This window comes from Scylla paramamosain, chromosome 20, assembly GCF_035594125.1.
Source record: "Scylla paramamosain isolate STU-SP2022 chromosome 20, ASM3559412v1, whole genome shotgun sequence".
NCBI lineage: Eukaryota > Metazoa > Arthropoda > Malacostraca > Decapoda > Portunidae > Scylla > Scylla paramamosain.
In genome coordinates this window covers 8,938,995-8,958,994 of record NC_087170.1, presented here as the reverse complement: position 1 = coordinate 8,958,994, position 20,000 = coordinate 8,938,995, and the positions used below count along the sequence as shown (strand labels likewise).

At 48.7% G+C, this 20,000-nt stretch overlaps 1 protein-coding gene across 23 annotated transcripts in view; it reads left to right on the top strand.

Annotated features, from left to right (window-relative positions):
• Window positions 1-20,000, top strand: part of LOC135110233 (sodium channel protein para-like) — a 148,632-nt gene that overhangs the window by 126,865 nt on the left and 1,767 nt on the right. For 11 of the 23 annotated variants that reach the window (XM_064022324.1, XM_064022343.1, XM_064022335.1 and 8 more), the window contains 16 exons: window positions 1,504-1,784; window positions 2,765-2,938; window positions 3,814-3,976; window positions 4,370-4,566; window positions 4,910-5,114; window positions 6,440-6,580; window positions 6,951-7,238; window positions 9,438-9,586; window positions 10,610-10,909; window positions 11,100-11,222; window positions 12,070-12,192; window positions 12,508-12,702; window positions 13,091-13,228; window positions 14,065-14,172; window positions 16,651-16,921; window positions 18,242-20,000. The exon at window positions 18,242-20,000 is cut by the window's right edge and continues 1,767 nt beyond it. In XM_064022324.1, coding sequence (XP_063878394.1) covers window positions 1,504-1,784; window positions 2,765-2,938; window positions 3,814-3,976; window positions 4,370-4,566; window positions 4,910-5,114; window positions 6,440-6,580; window positions 6,951-7,238; window positions 9,438-9,586; window positions 10,610-10,909; window positions 11,100-11,222; window positions 12,070-12,192; window positions 12,508-12,702; window positions 13,091-13,228; window positions 14,065-14,172; window positions 16,651-16,921; window positions 18,242-19,329 — 3,944 coding nt within the window. In that variant the 3' untranslated portion in view covers window positions 19,330-20,000. The remainder of the gene's footprint in view (window positions 1-1,503; window positions 1,785-2,764; window positions 2,939-3,813; window positions 3,977-4,369; window positions 4,567-4,909; window positions 5,115-6,439; window positions 6,581-6,950; window positions 7,239-9,437; window positions 9,587-10,609; window positions 10,910-11,099; window positions 11,223-12,069; window positions 12,193-12,507; window positions 12,703-13,090; window positions 13,229-14,064; window positions 14,173-16,650; window positions 16,922-18,241) is intronic. The other 12 variants (XM_064022347.1, XM_064022336.1, XM_064022331.1 and 9 more) reach the window with 10 other exon arrangements.

Genomic DNA, 20,000 nt, shown 5'->3' with positions numbered 1-20,000 from the left:
GTACTGACGAGGTAACAGACCATTTAAAAACACAGACCAACAAGGTAACTACGTATGTGTGCTGCCCCTCACCCATGCCCTACCCCCAGCTCCCGGCGTGTTGCGATCACTGGCGGTGGCTGGGGTGTCCTGGGGCATGGGTTGGGGGCTGTGACGCAGAGGGGGATCTTAAACAGGCAGACAGGACGCCCTGCCAGAGACCTGCATCACCACCGCAGCAGCAGCCTGTCTCACCACCGCCGCTGCCGCCACCACCACCTGGCCTGCCCATGCACCACACACACACACACACACACACACACACACACACACACAGAGAAAGATACTTAGATAAATAGTTAGATAGTTAGACAGATAAATAAATAGATAGATAGATATATAGATAGATAGATAGATAGATAGATAGATACATAGATACATAGTTTACTTTATTGACCACATTTTACATAGAAATCATGCAACTTATGTTATATCAACATCTATAACACATAAAACATGAACCAAGAAAAAAGTAAACACACACACACACACACACACACACACACACACACACACACACACACACACAGACACACACACACAGACACACACACACAGACACACACACACACACACACACACAGACACACACACACACAGACACACACACACACACACACACACACACACACACACACACACACACACACACACACACACACACACACACACACACACACACACACACACACACACACACACACACACACACACACACACACACACACACACACACACACACACACATACACACACACACACACAGCAGGCCTTCTGGTGAGTGTGGCAGACTAAAATTCTTCTCTTGCTCTGGTCACACACTCACGCACCTCCCTCCAGTCTGGGTCAGCTAACGGAGCACTCACTAACTGTCGCCTCACTCTCCTCACCGTCGCCGAGCCGCCTCCGTATGAACCAAGTCTTGCCAAGGCCGGTGACGCTTTTCAAAGAATTTTCCTATTTTTTCACCACCTCACATTTGCTTCTCAAACTTTAAGTGATTCAACTTCTTCTCACTCTCTGATAAGAAGTAAAGAAAGCCCGTGAAGTGTTGGGCTGGTGTTCAGTGGATAGGACTGAAGTGTAGGGCAGTGTGTGTAGGTAAGGGTGAGGTCACTAACCCAGCCTGTTGGAGATAAAGCTTAATTCTTTCCCCCCAGCAGCGCGACCAGAGGATGGAGGCACAGTGTCTGTAACTTGTCTGATATTTTGACTAACTCCTCATTTTTTTACTCTCTCCAACCCTCGGATCCCCCTCTCGGAGCTTGTCTGTGTCTGTGTAGGTCGGGGCCCGTCACCTCTCTCACGCTTAGTCACTGCCACGGCTCCTCAAGGACGGGATAAGCCTGTGCCGCGAGGGTGCAACAGGCCCTCAGGTGACGCGCCCCGCCCGCCCTTCGTAGACACTAGTATCTGTGCCGTCCTCCTCCAGGGTCCGAGATCCATTACTAACACATTTTATAGTTTCTATCTATTATTTCTCCGCAGAAGAGGAGGAAGAATCCTTTAAGGAAAAACTCAAGAAAAAGCTTTTAGAATATTTGCTGAAATGCATAGACCTCTTTTGTGTGTGGGACTGTTGTTCGCTTTGGAATAAGTTTGCCAAGCTGGTGGAGCTGCTGGTGTTCGACCCGTTCGTGGAGCTGTTCATCACGCTGTGTATCGTCGTCAACACGCTCTTCATGGCCATGGACCACTACGGCATGAACTGCAGCTTCGACCACTTCCTCAAGATGGGAAACTACGTGAGTACCAGGACGCTCTTGCTTTGCTCCTCCCCTTCCTTCATTCACTCCACCTCCTTCACCCTCCCTCCACTCCATCTCCCTCTCCCTCAGTCCCGCCAGAGTTAGCGGCAAGTCTCTATCCAGCCAGTCTCTGCCTCACACTCTTCCCCTTCACGCCAGCTCTCGCCCGTGTGTGGTATTCTACTTGCCATGGACGAGTCTGGTGAGTCTGTATTGATGCTTTGTTCTCCATTCGTGTTGCCTTCACTTCATCTCACGGTTCATGGACAAGTCTCAGTTCTTCGTGTTCTTTCCCTCACTAATATATGAATTACTTTCCTTATCTATGCTGTTTGTCTTCCTCCGTGTCCATTTTTCTGTTGCTGCTGTCTTTCTTCTAAACTCACTCAGTCCCTGTCAAGTCGGTACGGTCTTATTCTTTTTCATCATTCATACCTCATACTTTTTTTCTCTCTCTCTCTTCCTCCTCGTCTTCATAATTCATCATGTCTTAACTATATCTCTTTCTTTCTCTCCCTCAGTTTCCTCCTTAATTCATCCCAGCCCCGTAGTGTTTCAGTGTGCAGGTACCCCAGGTAGTGAAGTCACGAAGTCCAATGAATTCCATGTTTCTTGATCGAACAGAAATTAAAGCGTGGACTGATGAACCGCGGAGAGCGAGAGGAGCCGGAGATGTGACAGGTGGAGGCAGTTGTCACACGCTGCGTTTTTTTTTTTTTTTTTTTTTCATTCTGTACAATATGACGTCACTGCTTGGGGCGGCTACGCTCCACCTATTTTCTTTTTTTTTTTTTTTCATATAGTGTTACTCTTCACACTCATTCCCTACTCCTTCACATGACATCACTGCCTGGGACGACCCATTCCACCTCATTTTTCGTGTAGCACCACTGTGCACAACCTTTCTCTGCTCCTCCACCCACGTGCCACTATTTTTTAACTTTAATCCTCCTCCTTCCTCCACTCCCCGGCCACAGTTCTTCACGGCGACATTCAGCATCGAGTGTTTCCTCAAGATCATCGCCATGAGTCCTAAGTACTACCTGCAGGAGGGCTGGAACATCTTCGACTTCATCATCGTGTTTCTCTCCCTCCTCGAGCTGGGCCTCGCCAACGTCTCCGGCCTCTCCGTCCTCCGATCTTTCAGGCTGGTCAGTGCTTCTCTCAGAGTTCCTTCCTTGTAACCTTTTCTAATTTTCACTTAACCTCCCTTAATTAATCCTTTCACTGCGGTATGCAACAATTCACAGCAATGTATGGGATCTTTATAGGCATCTGGAAGAAAGATGGAGTTAAAAATTAATACATTGGCAATTTCTGGCCAGTACAAGAAAACATATCTCATAGTGGTTAGTAATTAAGGGAAGATGTGCAGTGAAAGGGTTAACCTCCTTTAACCTTCCTTAACCTTCGTGTTCGCATCATCTCTGTAACCTTTGAAACTGGTGAAAATTTGAAGAGTTTGGGCCAGTTTTTGTTTTACACTTTTACTTATTATTGAACTTCTTGAACTGTTGGTGCTTCTGAGAGGATGATGTGTGTGTGTATGTGTGTGTATGTGTGTGTGTGTGTGTGTGTGTGTGTGTGTGTGTGTGTGTGTGTGTGTGTGTGTGTGTGTGTGTGTGTGTGTGTGACTGTGTGCTTCTTCATCTTTTTTGTTTAATTTGTTTTTAATGTAGACAGAGTAATCCAAATTAATATGTGTGTGTGTGTGTGTGTGTGTGTGTGTGTGTGTGTGATTTATTAGTTACGTTGGGTTCAGTTAGTCCTCTACACGATGCTATTTTGTTCCTTTAAGTAGGTAAAAAAAAAAAGACGTAAATTTTTGTGTTACTTGCGATGTATTTTTTTTCTTTTTTGTCAGTACACTACTACTACTATTGCCTGTGTGTGTGTGTGTGTGTGTGTGTGTGTGTGTGTGTGTGTGTGTGTGTGTGTGTGTGTGTGTGTGTGTGTGTGTGTGTGTGTGTGTGTGTGTCGCAGTCACCACCCATCACAGTTGTCTTAACGCTCCTCCCTCCCTCAGCTTCGAGTGTTCAAGCTGGCTAAATCTTGGCCCACGCTCAACCTGCTCATCTCCATCATGGGGAAGACGGTGGGCGCCCTGGGTAACCTCACCTTCGTGTTGTGCATCATCATCTTCATCTTTGCCGTCATGGGTATGCAGCTCTTCGGCAAGAATTACACAGGTACGTATGTGTTGGTGGGATCCTGCCGTTCACCACACCTTGCTCTGGGGATGTTCGTGTTACTACGTACGTTCCTCTCACAGCCAAGTGTGATTGCGTGGTGAAGCTGTAGACAATGTTTGCCTCTTTTTATTTAAGTCTACGGAGAATACTGTAGCTCGGTGTAGTTTATGAGTTCTGCTACTATTACTACTACTACTACTACTACTACTACTAAGCTATAAACTTTCTTCCATTCCCTAACTAATTTGCAAGGTTACAACACTGTGTGTGTGTGTGTGTGTGTGTGTGTGTGTGTGTGTGTGTCAAATATTCCTGTTGCTACAAAATACTCCCCTGCACAGACACATCCATAGGTCACCCTCTACATGCCTTCCTTCTCTTCCTCCACAGAAAACGTAATGCTGTTCCCTCCCAACCCTGACGGTCAGCTGCCGCGTTGGAACTTCACAGATTTCATGCACTCGTTCATGATCGTGTTCCGTGTGCTGTGCGGAGAGTGGATCGAGAGCATGTGGGACTGTATGGTGGTGTGTGACCTCTCCTGCATCCCCTTCTTCATGGCTACTGTCATCATCGGAAACTTGGTGGTGAGTGAGACTGGCAGACGCAGGGTGAGGAGGCGGCGTGTAGGGCCCTGGGCGGAGAGAAGTAAATAATGAGAGGTGAGACTTGGCAGGAATAGTTGGGGAAGAGACAGATTAAGAGATGTGTGAAGTTTTTGGGATAATTTTACAATGATGTAGGGGAAGAGAGAGAGGAAAGAAGGCAGTAACGGTGACTAGTTAAAAAAGGAAATTATGTAGTACGACTGGGAAGGAGAAGTAAAGTGTGTGAGGTTTGAAGACACTGTTACCTTATTCTCACACCACTTCACGCATCCTCACCCCTCCCTTCCCCACGGTCCCCCCTCACACGTCCTCCTCTTCGCAGGTACTCAACCTTTTCCTGGCTCTTCTACTGAGCAGCTTCGGCGCCTCCAACCTGTCAGCGCCTCCGTCAGACGGCGACACCAACAAACTGGCTGAGGCTTTCGACCGCATCGCTCGCTTCAAGGCGTGGGTGAAGCGCACTGTGCTTAACGGCCTGAAGCACCTGCGGGCTAAGCTGACCAATCAAATAAGCGACCAAACACCAGGTGGGCCTCCCCTTTCCCCCGCATTGCCGCAACAGCGAACGCCACCACCACTGCCAACACCTCCACCACCGCCGCCGCCGCCGCCGCTGCTGCCGCTATACTGCTCACTGCCATTCTTTTCCTTTCTTTTTTACCAGTCTTGATACTGTCACTGCCACTGTCACTCACTGATCTGACTATTTACCACACGGTTACCGCCGCCGCCACCGCCACTGCCATTTCAATTTTCCGGCCACTTTCCTTCAACGCAGACTTCATGATGCACGGTTTTTTTTTCTATCTCTCTCTCTCTCTCTCTCTCTCTCTCTCTTTCTCTCCTCTTGATTCACGAATGGCTACTCTTGTTATCCACACACACACACACACACACACACACACACACACACACACACACACACACACACACACACACACACACACACACACACACACACACACACACACACACACACACGTGGGCCTTTTTTTTCCCATTTTTTTGGTTGCCCCCTACATGAACACACACACACACACACACACACACACACACACACACACACACACACACACACACACACACACACACACACACACACACACACACACACACACACACACACACACACATATCTCTTTTTGCCCGATACGCACTTTTTTCCCTGCACTTCTTTCCTCCATACTCCTGTGATATGACACACTTGCAGTACTCCTTAAGTCTTCCACCACTAGTATGTAACCCCCGTGAAATATACGACGATATGATACAGTAGCATAGACCTAAGCAGAGGAGGTACGCGAGAGGTAGTGATAGATAGTCCAGTCCTAGCAATAGACCACTAAATACTACTACTTTTACTACGCACTTCAGTTTCTTTTTTACTAGCTCGCATAATAATGTCGCAGCTTGCAACTACTATTATTTTTTTTCTTTTTTCAACCAAGCACCGCACGGCACCTCTTTTTTTTTTTTTTCTTTTTAATTCTTTACGTAGATGTAAGAGTAATTTAAGTAGTAGTCAACTTTATAGCATTTAGAAACATAAGCATAGCAACATAGAGCATTACAGTTCAGAAAAAAGCAGAAGATGAAAGCAGAAGTAGAGAAAGTAGAGCGTTAGAAAAAAAAAAAAAGTAGAAGCTGCAGTAGACATGAACGAGCGCAGAGGTAAGAGAAAAAATAGAACAGTTCCATCAAAAGCTTGGTTGTAGTAGTGTACGTATGTAGTGTAATGGCAGAGCTGGATAGAGCAGGTAGCAGAGGAGAGACAGAGCAGCAGAGAGAGTAGAGTCTAGAGGTAGAGCAGAGCCAGGATAGCAACGGGACAGTGGCTAGAGTAGTGAGACAGTGTTGATGCGGCGTGTTCCAGACGGACGGGACATGGAGGGGGAGGACATCCTGATGGACGGCCAGACGGGCAACAAGAAGCTCCCCAAAGACCACACGCAGGTTGACATTCCCATGGACGGCTTCGATCTGCCTGGTGAGAGTATGTTTACCGCAGGGTTTTGTTGACGCGCTCCTCTCTCTCTCTCTCTCTCTCTCTCTCTCTCTCTCTCTCTCTCTCTCTCTCTCTCTCTCTCTCTCTCTCTCTCTCTCTCTCTCTATTTTTTTTTTTTTTTTTACTTGAATGAAATTTGTGAACATATCTGTACTTGTATTGATCCCATCCACACTAGTATTAGTTCCACATGCAGCAATGTTATCACTAACTAACAAAGTATCCTTCTTCTTTTTTGTCCCTTTTCGTCCCCATTTCCCGCCTATTCTGTTCTCCATACTTGCCAACACTTCCTTCCACATCCCTTCACCTCATCCTTCTCTATCTTCCCCTACTCTGCACGTGCCCTCTCCCGCAGACGGCAAGATGAAGAACATCAACACGGTGATCAACACGAAGTACATCGGGAACTCAGTCTCCATTGATAACCGGGACGTGGCGATCATCGAGAACGACTACGGCAACAACAAGAAGGCGAAGCGGATGGAGGAGGACGCTCTGAGCAACAACTCCCTCGGCTCGCACCAGCACCGCAAATTGAAAAGCGACAGCGGGAGTCACAAGGGCTCGACGGAGACTGTAGACGACGGAGAGGAGAAGAGAGATGCCAGTAAGGAGGACTTCGACGATGGTATGCGTCTTGATGGTACTCTCACCAGCACTCTGTCCTCGTTTTTCGTTACGTACTCTAGTGATTTAAGGACAGAGGGGGAGGGGTACATGCACACGTACACACATATGCATACACACATTTCTCAACACACACACACGCGCACACACACACACACACACACACACACACACACACACACACACACACACACACACACACACACACACACACACACACACACACACACACACACACACACACATGCTGCAAGGTTCGTCTGGTGTGTCGGTGTGTCGTGGGGATGCCGTGGTGGTTGGTGATGCTGTTGATGATGCTGTTGATGCTGTTGCTGCCGCTGCTGCCGTTGCCTCCCATTTGTCACCGCCGCAGCTGCCGCCACCAACACCACCACTGCTGCTGTCCACCTCCACCACCACCGCCTACCACCCACACCAACACCGCTCACACACTCTTCCGCGTCTCGCCTCAGTGCTTGTAGATAATAGTCTTTTCCCTCATTTCATCTCCCCAACCACCTCTTCCTCCACGCCCCGTCCCGACCTCGAGTCATTCCAAACCTCCCCGCGTGACTGAAGCACTACCGGAGTTACGCGTCGTTCTTTTTGTCTGTCTGTCTGTCAGTGAAGCGTTGAGGCCAGACCCGGAAAAACGCCCCTTCACCCTCCCCTTCACTTCATGTTGCGTGGTGGCATAAGAGAATGTAATAATCTGCCTCACCTCCCCATCATTTCTCCATTTCCCCTTCCTTTCCCTTGACTCGCCTTTACAGTTATTGTTATTTAATTTTGTTCATGCTATCCTCCCCATCCCCTTCCTCCTCCTCCTCCTCCTCCTCCTCCTCCTCCTCCTCCTCCTCCTCCTCCTCTTCCCCATAACTGTTTCCTCCAGTCTTCCTCTCCTCTTCCCTTCCTCTCTCTAATTTGCCACCACACAGCATCCCAGAGGAGTGAGCAGCCAGTGAGGATTTAGTTGAGAGAAACGGAGAAAGAGAGAGAGAGAGAGAGAGAGAGAGAGAGAGAGAGAGAGAGAGAGAGAGAGAGAGAGAGAGAGAGAGGAGAGAGAGAGAGAGAGAGAGAGAGAGAGAGAGAGAGAGAGAGAGGTCAAGGCTGCTCACTCATTGCATGTTTTAGATTATATATATATATATTTTTTTTTTCTGCTCACTGGCTCACCACTATCACCACACCACCACCACCACCACCACCACTACTACTACTACTACTACTACTACTACTACTACTACTACTACTACTACTAGTACTAGTAATCACCACCACCATCTCTATAGTAGTTACCATCACCTGCACTTACATCAACATTATCACCATCACCACCACCATCTCCACTACCATCACCACATACTGTTAGTTCCCACCAGTATGAACACTACCACGTTGAGTCACATTCACCACCACCACGACCACCACCACCACCACCACTACCACTAAGTTCACGAATTCATCACAACAACAAGAGAAATCAAAGGACCATCATTGCAGCAGCAGTAACCGTAGAAGAAATAAAAGACAAGCACAGCAGCAGGGGAATCACGGGGATCATCATAGTAGTAGTAGTAGTAGTAGTAGTAGTAGTAGTAGTAGTAGTAGCAGTAGTAGTAATAGTGGTGGTGGTGATGAAAACAGACATTGCCAGTGGTGAAGCTTATGCCTTAAGATGCAGTTGAGCGAAGGATGCACCACAGCACACAGGAACACAGGACATAGAGTGGCTGGGTGTGGCTGGCTGCCGCTGTGCCCTCCTAACGGTGGCGCTGATTAGGACACTAACGCTGCCTTCCCTTCCCTTCTCTTAGTGTCTCCCCCCTCCTCCTCCTTTTCATCCTCCTCCTCCAGTGCTGCGGGGGACTGCCTGACAGGAGGAGATGCTGATGCTGATGATAATGCCCCATGTGTTTTTGTATGGGCCACCTAACCTTTACCCGCGTATTTTGCACCTTTTGTTTTTTGTTTTTTTTCTTTTTTATGGCACATTTTTATCAATTAATTCACTGCTCTTTGCTCTTGTCAGTTCCCCCTTCCCTTGTCTCTATGGTATTTCGTTCCTTCCTTCATTTCTCTCTCTCTCTCTCTCTCTCTCTCTCTCTCTCTCTCTCTCTCTCTCTCTCTCTCTCTCTCTCGTCACTCCAGCACCAGACACCCCAGCTTCCCGCGCGTCACCACAAGGGCGTGCTACAAGGGGTTCTTTTTGCAGATCACGGCGGGAGCGGCGACGAGGGCGAGCTGGAAGAGGACGATGGACAGGGAGCCGGGCCCATCATGGATACTGGAAGCGACGCGGCTCTCGACTATCCCTCCGACTGTTTCAAGGAGGCTTGCTACACCAGATGGCCCTTTTGTGCGGTACGCTGCCCCTCCCCGTCTCCGTTTTCTTTTTTGGGTCATATTCTGAAACACTTCCCGCGCCGCACCTCCACTACTTTGAAAAGGCTCTAGTTGAAGTGACACGGGTTTTATCAAGAGTGTTTTTGTAGTTCTAGGGGCAGATTAATAGGATTTTTACATGCTTAACAGGAGAGAGACTCTTGAGAACTTGGCTGATTATCTTTGAAGATAGTTGTGGTGAGTGAGCAAAGCGTTTCTGAATACGGACCTTTGTTTGCCACGGGGACTGAAAGCTGGGTCATCGTTCTTCGGCAACTCACCTGTCTGAAATGTACATAAACAGGCAGCATTTATCATTTGTACTTGAGACTCAAAATTAATTCTACATAGCAGTATTTACCATTGTTGTCTGCGTACATCAGTGGTTGAGATAAGTTTTCCCAAAGTGTACCGCATGGACGAGTTCAGACGCAGAGTTGACAGGGAAGACGCCACAGTAAATGATGCAGCCTCCGGTCCCCGTGGCCGAGACTGTCGTGCGAGTGGTGAGTGGTTCTGTGCGGGGTTGTGTGGTGCGCCTCATGAAGGGAGGGTGGGTTGTTAAGCGTCTCTCTGCTCAGTGTTTGGTGCTAAGTGCCTGGAAAGCTTATTGGAGTGTGAGGAAAAGAGGATTTTGAGAGAGAGAGAGAGAGAGAGAGAGAGAGAGAGAGAAAGAGAGAAAGAGAGAATATTTCTCTGTTTTCAGAATCATTACCTAAATTTACTATAGATATCGTGAGACAAAACACAATCAATAGAACATTTTAGACAACCGAACCTTCCAGTGTAGCTCTACCCCTAATTATCAGACACACTCCTGCAGTAGGTAGAGAATGGAGGGATGAGCTGATGGGTGTACAGTGACAGACTCTTGTGTGTTTTGCTGCCCCCATTCTCTTGTGAGTTATTTATCTCACATAATTGTGTAGATCAGTTCGTCTCTTGTCTCTTTTCATCCCCCATGTCTCTCACCGTGTGTTGACCGCCTCCTCTCCCCAACAGGGCGACCCAGACTCCCCGTTCTGGCAGGGCTGGGGTCACCTCCGGCTGAAGACCTACCAGTTGATTGAGAACAAGTACTTTGAGACTGCTGTGATCACCATGATTCTGCTGTCCTCTTTGGCCCTGGCTGCGGAGGACGTCAACCTGAAGGGACGGCCGGCGCTGCAGGATATCCTCTACTACATGGACCGCATCTTTACTGTCATCTTTTTCATTGAGATGTTGATCAAGTGGGTCGCTCTCGGGTTTGCCAAGTACTTTACTAACGCCTGGTGCTGGCTTGACTTCCTCATTGTGATGGTGAGTGACCGTGTGTGTGTGTGTGTGTGTGTGTGTGTCTTCATGGGTCAGATAGTGAAATACAAATTGAAATTCTAAAAGATCTTGATATTTTAAAACCATACTGGTTTATGTGCATATAAATTGGTATGAGTGTGTGTGTGATCGGGTGTGTGGGAGCGGCGTGCCATGACTGTGTGCTGTGTTGCAGGTGTCACTGATCAATCTGGTGGCAACGCTGGCTGGTGGAGGAAAGATTCAGGCCTTCAAGACCATGAGAACCCTGCGAGCCTTGAGGCCACTGAGAGCCCTGTCCAGGATGCAGGGCATGAGGGTGTGTGCTGCCCCACACACACACACACACACACACACACACACACACACACACACACACACACACACACACACTTTCTTTACACAACAATCTTTCCCAACCTCAGTCATAAAACATTTCCTTGTAAATGCTAAACAGTGACAACACACACTATAAGTAGTCTTCTTTGGTGCATTCACGAGTAAAACCAGTAACGTGTATCTTGTGTGGGGTACAGTTTCACTTCCTTTTAGTATTTCATTGTGTTAAAACCTAACTTACTTTGAAAGATGAACATCTGAAGCAAGAAGTACGTACATAACCACTTAATCTTTGTAACATCAAGGAAAAATCACGTTATATGAAGTTCTCTTCACGTCATACCACCTGGACTTAGTTCTTCCTCCTCCCAGTCCCCACTGTATGTTCTACTGTCGTGCCTTGAGGTGTAAGGGCCCAAAACTTATTATGGAGCTTGACAGTTGTTTGCGGTTGTCATGTGTAAGACACCGTGCTGTATACCTCCATGTCAGGGTGCCTGTTGTCATTCAAAATTTATCCAGCCTCTAGATCATTTCTCCAATTTTGGATGACTCTTTTTTTGACATCTCTTTTGGAACTGGCACCTCAGTGGGTCTTTTCATTTTTTTTTTTTTTTTATTCTTTTTGTTGCCCTAAGCCATTGTCCCTCTTACATGAAAAAGGGTAATTTGGTTCTGCCGTCTGTCTCCTTTGGGGTGTGGCATCTTTAGTGTTTTTTTTTTTTTTCACCAGTTTTCGTTACTTTTTGCTAGTCGTTATATACATAAAAGGTTCCGGTATTTCCATGCCACTGGTGAGCATAGCAGTGATGCCCTCTGGTCCGCAGGTTGTGGTGAATGCCTTGGTGGGAGCCATCCCCTCCATCGTGAATGTGCTGCTGGTGTGCCTCATCTTCTGGCTCATCTTTGCCATCATGGGCGTCCAGCTGTTCAATGGCAGGTACCACAAGGTGAGTCTTCCCCTCACTTATAGTACACTCTCCCTCATTTATGCACTCACGTGCCTCACACCATCATTCCTTCATGGAGCAGTGACAAGAACAAGGATAATTTTAGCTCTCTGTTCTTCCTTTCTCAACCTCCTGTTCTCTCTTTATTACTCCTTTCAGTTATTCCCCTCATTTATACATTCGCGTACCTCACACCCTCATTCCTTCACGGAGCATTGACGAGAACAGGGGTAAATTCAACTACCATATCTTTCTTACTCCACTCAATTCTCTCCCTCATACAATTGCACACCTCACACCATCATTCCCTCACAGTGCATTGACGAGAATGGGGACAAGCTGAACGCAGAGATCGTACCGGACCACCAAATGTGCGACATAATGAACTACTCGTGGGTGAACAGCGAGGTGCACTTTGACCACGTGGGCATGGCGTACCTGGCGCTCTTCCAGGTGGCCACGTGGAAAGGCTGGATCCCAATCATGAACGACGCCATTGATGCCACCCAGGTGTCTTGTTTGTTTGTTTGTATGATAGGAAAGTGAGGTTGAGGGTTGTATGTGCGTTGGGGTGAGGGAAGAATGTGTGTGTGTGTGTGTGTGTGTGTGCAGGGAGTGGTAATGTTGATATTGCATTGCTAGGTTATCAGTAGACCCTTGAGACTGATTATATGAAAAAATTGAAGTGTATAAGTTAGTATTGATGATGATGATATAAATAGCATAGTCGTTGCATTGCCAGTGGTAGTAATAGTATTCGAAGTAGTAGCAGCAGTACTGATAGTAATAGTGTCAACAATAGTAGTAGTAATAGTCATTGTAGCGGTGGTGTGAGTAGTAGTCGTTGTGGTGGTGGAGTCACGCCACCAATGTCATGTCTCCTGTAATGTGTCGGCAGTTGGGGAAGCAGCCAATCCGAGAATGGAACATCAACATGTACATGTACTTCGTGTTCTTCATCATCTTCGGCTCTTTCTTCACGCTCAACCTCTTCATTGGTGTCATCATCGACAACTTCAATGAGCAGAAAAAGAAAGTAAGTACACGCCGGCCACTACCCAGACAGCCACTCAGGTGAGAATGCCAGGTAAGAAGCACATGTTCATAGGTAGAATGTACATACCTACTTGGAAATGTGTGTATGAGTGTAGACCGCCAGACATTTGTGTTTACCCTCACTCACATGTAACTGAATCAGAAAACTCCATAAAATGTACGAAAACACAGGCATCTGTTTCATTGCCAGTTAGACTTGAGGACGACAGGTGTGTGTAGCCACGGTTAGTTATGCAATGACAAGGCAATTAAGGCAAATTATACATCAGTACATGTCTTCACTGCTCAGTCAGTCAACAGTGGATAGCGTGAGGTAGGAAGATCAGCCCAGGTCATGTATCCACGACTATCAGTACAATCACCTTTAGCAAACATCAGGGACCGTATTCTCAGACGTCTTAGCATCTTATCTCCATGTTGTCACAGCTCTAGAAGAAATTATTTGGATTTTCGGGAGTGGTTTCATGATTAGTGATTTTCCAACAAGGACAGTACATCATCGGTGAAAAAAGTATCCATGAAAACCCGAAGAAACCATAAATGAGGAGACAACAAAGCGTGTCAGGATACGTGCCCTGGACAGAGAAGAGGAACACCAAAGCTTATCTCGCTAGATGTTGGACTTGTACCCCTGTGACTCACACACGCAGTGGCCATGTAGTGTATATGAAACACCTTGATAACACCGACTAAACCTGCTTGCCCTCCCAGCCACGTGAGCTAGTGAGAGAAGGACAAGGACACTCAAGGACAAAGGCGGTAAGTGAAGGATTGTGAGAAGCCGAGTTGACCGTGACTGTTGGTGTGTTCCCGCAGGCTGGTGGCTCCCTCGAGATGTTTATGACTGACGACCAGAAGAAATACTACAACGCCATGAAGAAAATGGGTGGCAAGAAACCGCTGAAGGCCATTCCTCGACCACAGGTAGGAGCAGAGGCTGGCAACTTGCGCAAAACTCCTGCGTGGTGCAGGAAAGTGACCGCCACCCTGCGCTAGCCTACCATCCCTCTCCCTGTTTTTTTTTTTTTTTTTTTTTTTTTTTTTTTTTTTTTTTCCTTCATATGTATCTCATGTTTATTTATATCATTCTAACTTTTATTTAATTCACTTTCGTCGCCAGTGTCACGTCATGCTCACAGCCACAGCCACCCTCACTGCCTTCTCCTCGTCCTCGTCATCTCCTCCTCCTCGTCATCTCCTCCTCCTCCTCCTCCCCCCTCCTCCTTTGATAATTTCAGTGTCTAATCTCATTCCTTGTCTCGCTTTCTTTGGTTGGCTTAAGGTTTCTCTGTTCAGTCCACACCCTTATCACCGCTCTCATTATCTTCATGTCCTTATTATGACTGACTACTACTACTACTACTACTACTACTACTACTACTACTACTATTATTATTATTATTATTATTACTACTACTACTACTACTACTACTACTACTACTACTACTACTACTACTACTTCTACAACAACAGCAACAACAACAACAACAACAACTACTACTACTACTACTACTACTACTACTACTACTACTACTACTACTACTACTACTACTACAACTGCTGCTGCTGCTGCTGCTGCTATGTACTACTAATACTACTATTACTACTACTATGACTTCTACTATTACTATGACTTAATAATTTTACTTTTATTTCTACCGATGATGCTGTTGTTGTTACTGGTATGACTACTACTACTACTACTACTACTACTACTGCTGCTGCTGCTGGTGCTGTATTACTTCAAGAACATACTAGCAAAACTACTTCTTCCTCTTCATTCTACCATTACCACCAATAACACCGATGACTAATAACGGCGCTGACGACCACGACAGAGCACCACCACCACCATCATCACCCCCACTAATGGCTTCGCTCCAACAGCAGTGCCGGCCAGCAGACTCCGCCCACTCCGCCCACTCCACCCACTCCCTATTCAGACACCTCCACTCAGTAATTGCCTCCATGCAAAACACTGAACGGGGGTGGTGCAAAATTCCCTTCCTTCCTTCCTTCACTCACTCACTCCTTCCTTCTTTCCTTCCTTCCTTGTTTCCTTCCTTTCTCCCTTACCCCCACACCCACTCACGTGACAGTACCACAGTACCGCCTCCTCCCTTCTCCCCTCTCCTCCTGCCCTCCTCCCTAGGTGTTCCCTCCGCCCCCTCACCACCTTACCCCCTCACCACTCCCTGTCTCCCCCCCCCTCCCCCGCACCAGCCCCTTCCGCCGCCTCCTGTACTGGACACAGCCTCCACCCACGGGCGGCCCCCGCTGCCCACGACTTGACCCACGACACCCGCGCCTCCTAGCCGCAACCCGACCTCCACCCACGCCAGCCCCTATCACACTTACACGCTCTCCACCCACAAGGCCATCAAATAAAAAGGATATTAATAATAGTCATAATAATATAACATACGAGTAAATGTACCACTAAAATTGACGTTATAAATTAAAATAAAATGGACTAAAATTTAACTAATGAGAATTATTAATTAATTACTGTGTATAATGAATAAGTATGCTTATTAGTGAGCACGATGTCACTAAGACAGAACAGTGAACACCAGTGGGGTGTCACCTTCACCAGCATGCCTGTGTGCTGGTGCTGGTGCACACACCACACACACACACACACACACACACACACACACACACGTGTATGTGCGTGGCTGGCGAAGAGGTGGAGATGATGTGTCTCGGTTGTTGAGGTTGGGAGGTGATGGGTTCCTAGAGTCGTCCCCTGGACCTCACCTCCCCTTTTCAAGGGGAGGCAAAGCTTTTCTATATCGGTTGAACTGTCTTTGTTGTTCTCGTATCTCAACATTGACGGCTTACTCCCCTGCCCCTGCCCCGCCCCGCTCCGCCCCGCCCCGCCCCGAGGCGACGCGCCCCGTTGCCGGGAAGGTGACAGGCTTTCACTGCTCGCACAGTCTCACTCTCATATTATATATACGGTGTATATATGTGTGTGTGTGTGTGTGTGTGTGTGTGTGTGTGTGTGTGTGTGTGTGTGTGTGTGTGTGTGTGTGTGTGTGTGTGCGTGCGTGCGTGCGTGCGTGCGTGCGTGCATGTATATATGAATATGCGAGTGCAGGTGTTCTCAGCCTTAAGCTAAAGCCGGGCTCAATGTTTGCAATAAGCCAAAAGTGCTTGCAGCGCTCAGTGCTCACCCCGCACACCTCATCTCTTGTCGCTGCCCGTCAATGAGCCCCGCCGCACCTACTGGCGCCCACACCTCGCCCGTGTGTGGTCACTACCCTCCCCCACCTGCCCCAGCCTCCCTCCCCTTGGCTTGTTTGAACAAACAAATAGCAATAAACACTAGTTTGCCACAGTCAGCTGGAGATCAGGAATCACCTGCTCCATTTTCTTTTCTTGCATCCTGTGTGGTAGTTTCGCCCCCAAGCCGTCGTGTTCGAGATAGTGACTAACAAGAAGTTTGACATGATCATCATGATCTTCATCGGAATGAACATGCTGACTATGACTATGGATCACTACAATATGACGGAAGAGTGGAAGTTGGGGCTCAGCTACCTCAACCTCATCTTCATCTGTATCTTCACGTCGGAGTGTGTTCTCAAAGTGTTCGCCCTGCGCTGGCACTACTTCAAGGAACCCTGGAACCTGTTTGACTTTGTGGTGGTCATCATGTCCATCCTCGGTGAGTCCTTCCTTTCCCTCTGCTGCCCTGTTCCTCCTCCTCTAATTCTCCTTCAGTTTCCAGACCTTTATCTCAGTTTGTTCAATACGTATTATATCTTTTCTTTTTGTCCTGTCTTCTTATTCCGTGTTATTATATATGGCTATAAACATGAGTGTGCATTGTATTGATTCATTCTAATTCAGTTTTCACTTATGTGAGTGTGTAGGTGATTTGTACTTTTTTCTCTCCACTAATCATTCCATGCATTAATGTCATTATATCTATAAATTTGATATACTAAAGAAGACTAAAGTATCATAGCTTGTGTCGCTATTCCAGTTGACTTCCCTCTTCGCCCACTGTATGGCTTCACCACCAGTATTCTTTGCCTTATGTATACACGCTGAACAGGTAACGGTTGGACAAGTAAAGTAACAGAATGACAACCCAGGCGGTGGTGAAGTAACTGTGGCAGGGCAGACTAGGAACCAGACTGGGAAGGGAGATTCCAGGTTTTGGTGGGGTGGCTGGAATAAGCAGGCAGGCGACAGCCACCTCCCCTCCCCCACCTCCTCCTCCATCCCTCCTCCTCTTACGTTACCTGAGTTTTTTTTTTTTTTTTTGCAGCACTCTGGTGATACATGGACACCCGTAGTGGTGTCCACCTAGTCACCCACTCACCACTCAAACACCGACTCTTTTATCCCATGAATCATGACGCACCCAATGTTTCCCCTCAGCACAGAGGCAGGCCGCCGTCACCCCCGCGCACCCGCCCCCTCACCTCCCCTCTCCAGTCCCCAAACATCTCCGTCCAGGTTTTATTTGTCTTGTAAATTCCTCATGATGTTCTCTTTAGTTTCTCACTCTCCATTTCTGTCCTGGATTCCCTTTCTCAGTAATGTTCCCGCATGAGCTGAGGTATTCTTCCCCCACACTGTCAGGTTCCCCTGCCCTCCTTTCCAAATATTCTAAGTTTCACCAGGTGTATGTCCGCCTGTAACTCCTTCAGCCGTATACTTAACACACCCATGACTTAATATTTCTAGGTACGCATTTCCCCCATGCGTTTCTCTCAGCACCTTTGATATCCCTTCTCTAACATGTATAGTATTTTCCTTAAAGTGCAACGTCTTTGTGTAGGTTTCCTTAGTTCTTTGTGAGTCCTCTTAACATATTGACAGGTCCCAGTGCTCTCGTGTTAGTCCCTTTCCACTACTCTCCACCTCCATTCACGTCTCAGTGGTGCTCTGTCGCCTTGTATAGATGCTTAGTGCCTCACCCCTCCCTGCCCGTGCCACCCCAGAGTAGTCCCTCATTGCTGCTCGGCCTCCGCAGGTCTGGTGCTGAAGGATATCATCGAGAAGTACTTCGTGTCGCCTACGCTGCTTCGTGTGGTGCGTGTGGCCAAGGTGGGGCGAGTGCTGCGTCTGGTGAAGGGCGCCAAGGGTATCCGAACACTGCTTTTCGCTCTGGCCATGTCCCTGCCGGCGCTCTTCAACATCTGTCTCCTCCTTTTCCTTGTCATGTTCATCTTTGCTATATTCGGCATGTCCTTCTTCATGAACGTGAAGCACACAGGTGGACTGGACTCAGTGTACAACTTCGAGACATTCTTTCAGTCCTTCATCCTCTTGTTCCAAATGATGACATCAGCGGGGTGGGACGGTGTGCTGAGCGGGATTGTGAACGAGAAAGATTGTAAACCGCCTGACCCCGAGGTGGGTGACCCTGGTAACTGTGGTAACCAGGCCATTGGGATTGCTTACCTGCTGGGCTACCTGGTGATTAGTTTCCTCATCGTGATCAACATGTACATCGCCGTCATCTTGGAAAACTATTCCCAGGCCACAGAAGATGTGGAAGAAGGTCTCACTGACGACGACTACGACATGTACTACGAGATATGGCAGCAGTTTGACCCCAAGGGCACTCAGTACATCGTGTTCTCACAGGTCTCAGACTTCCTCGACGTCCTGGAGCCGCCGCTGCAGATTCACAAGCCCAACAAGTACAAAATTGTGTCAATGGACATTACCATCTGCAAGGGCGACATGGTGTTTTGTGTGGACGTCCTCGACGCCCTCACCAAGGACTTCTTTGCCCGCAAGGGCAATCCCGTAGAGGACTCTGCCGATATGGGTGATGTAGGGCCCCCGCAGGACCGGCCGGGATACGAGCCTGTGTCGTCAACGCTGTGGAGGCAGCGGGAAGAGTACTGCGCCCGCCTGATCCAGCAGGCGTGGCGTAGACACCGGCAGCAAAAGGACCAGTCGTCCCTGTCCGGTGGAGAGTCCCAAGAGGAGCTGAAGCAGGCGGACACGGCCGTCCTGGTCGAGAGCGACGGTTACGTCACAAAAAACGGCCATAAGGTGGTGATACACTCGCGGTCACCATCCCTCACCTCACGCTCCACTGACGTGTGACCCCAAGGCGAGTACCTCACTTGTTGCTGCTTCTTGACCCGCGCCGCCCGCCCCACCCCGCCCCGCCCCGCCCCGCCCCGCCTTGCCTCGCCTCGGGCTCTGGCGCCGCCGCCCACCCCTCGGGGCTCTCTGGGCCCCACATTGTCGGTCGCGCCTTCCCTATTCGGGCACGCCGCACTCTTAATGCCTTGTTGTTTATGTTTGTTGTGCGACCCCATAGCCCGCAGCCCGTAGCCGCCTCCCGCAGCCCATCCACAGCCCCAGTCCGCTGATCACAATCCAGCTCGCAGTCCACAGCCCCGACCCCGCCCCGCCCTGCCCCAGCTGGCAAGCCCCATCACATCCCACCCCACACCTGAGTTTCTCTATTACTCTGGCCGAGACCTCTCGCCGTGCCCCGAGCGCTGGGGGCTGGCGTCCTGGTGCTGTGAGGACTGCGTCGCCTTGCCGGCGTAGGGCTCCCGGCCACTGGCGAGCTGGCCGAGACTGGGCACCTGCCGCCCACACTCCTACCGGCCGCCTATACCTGCCAGCGGCCGCCTACACCCTCCAACGACCGCCACACCCACCAGCGGCCGCCCACACCCGCCCACGCCCACAGTATTGTTGCCGTGTATGAAACACCGGCCACACCTCTACCCTGGTCGGGGCGGCGCGGGGCCGAGGCGGGG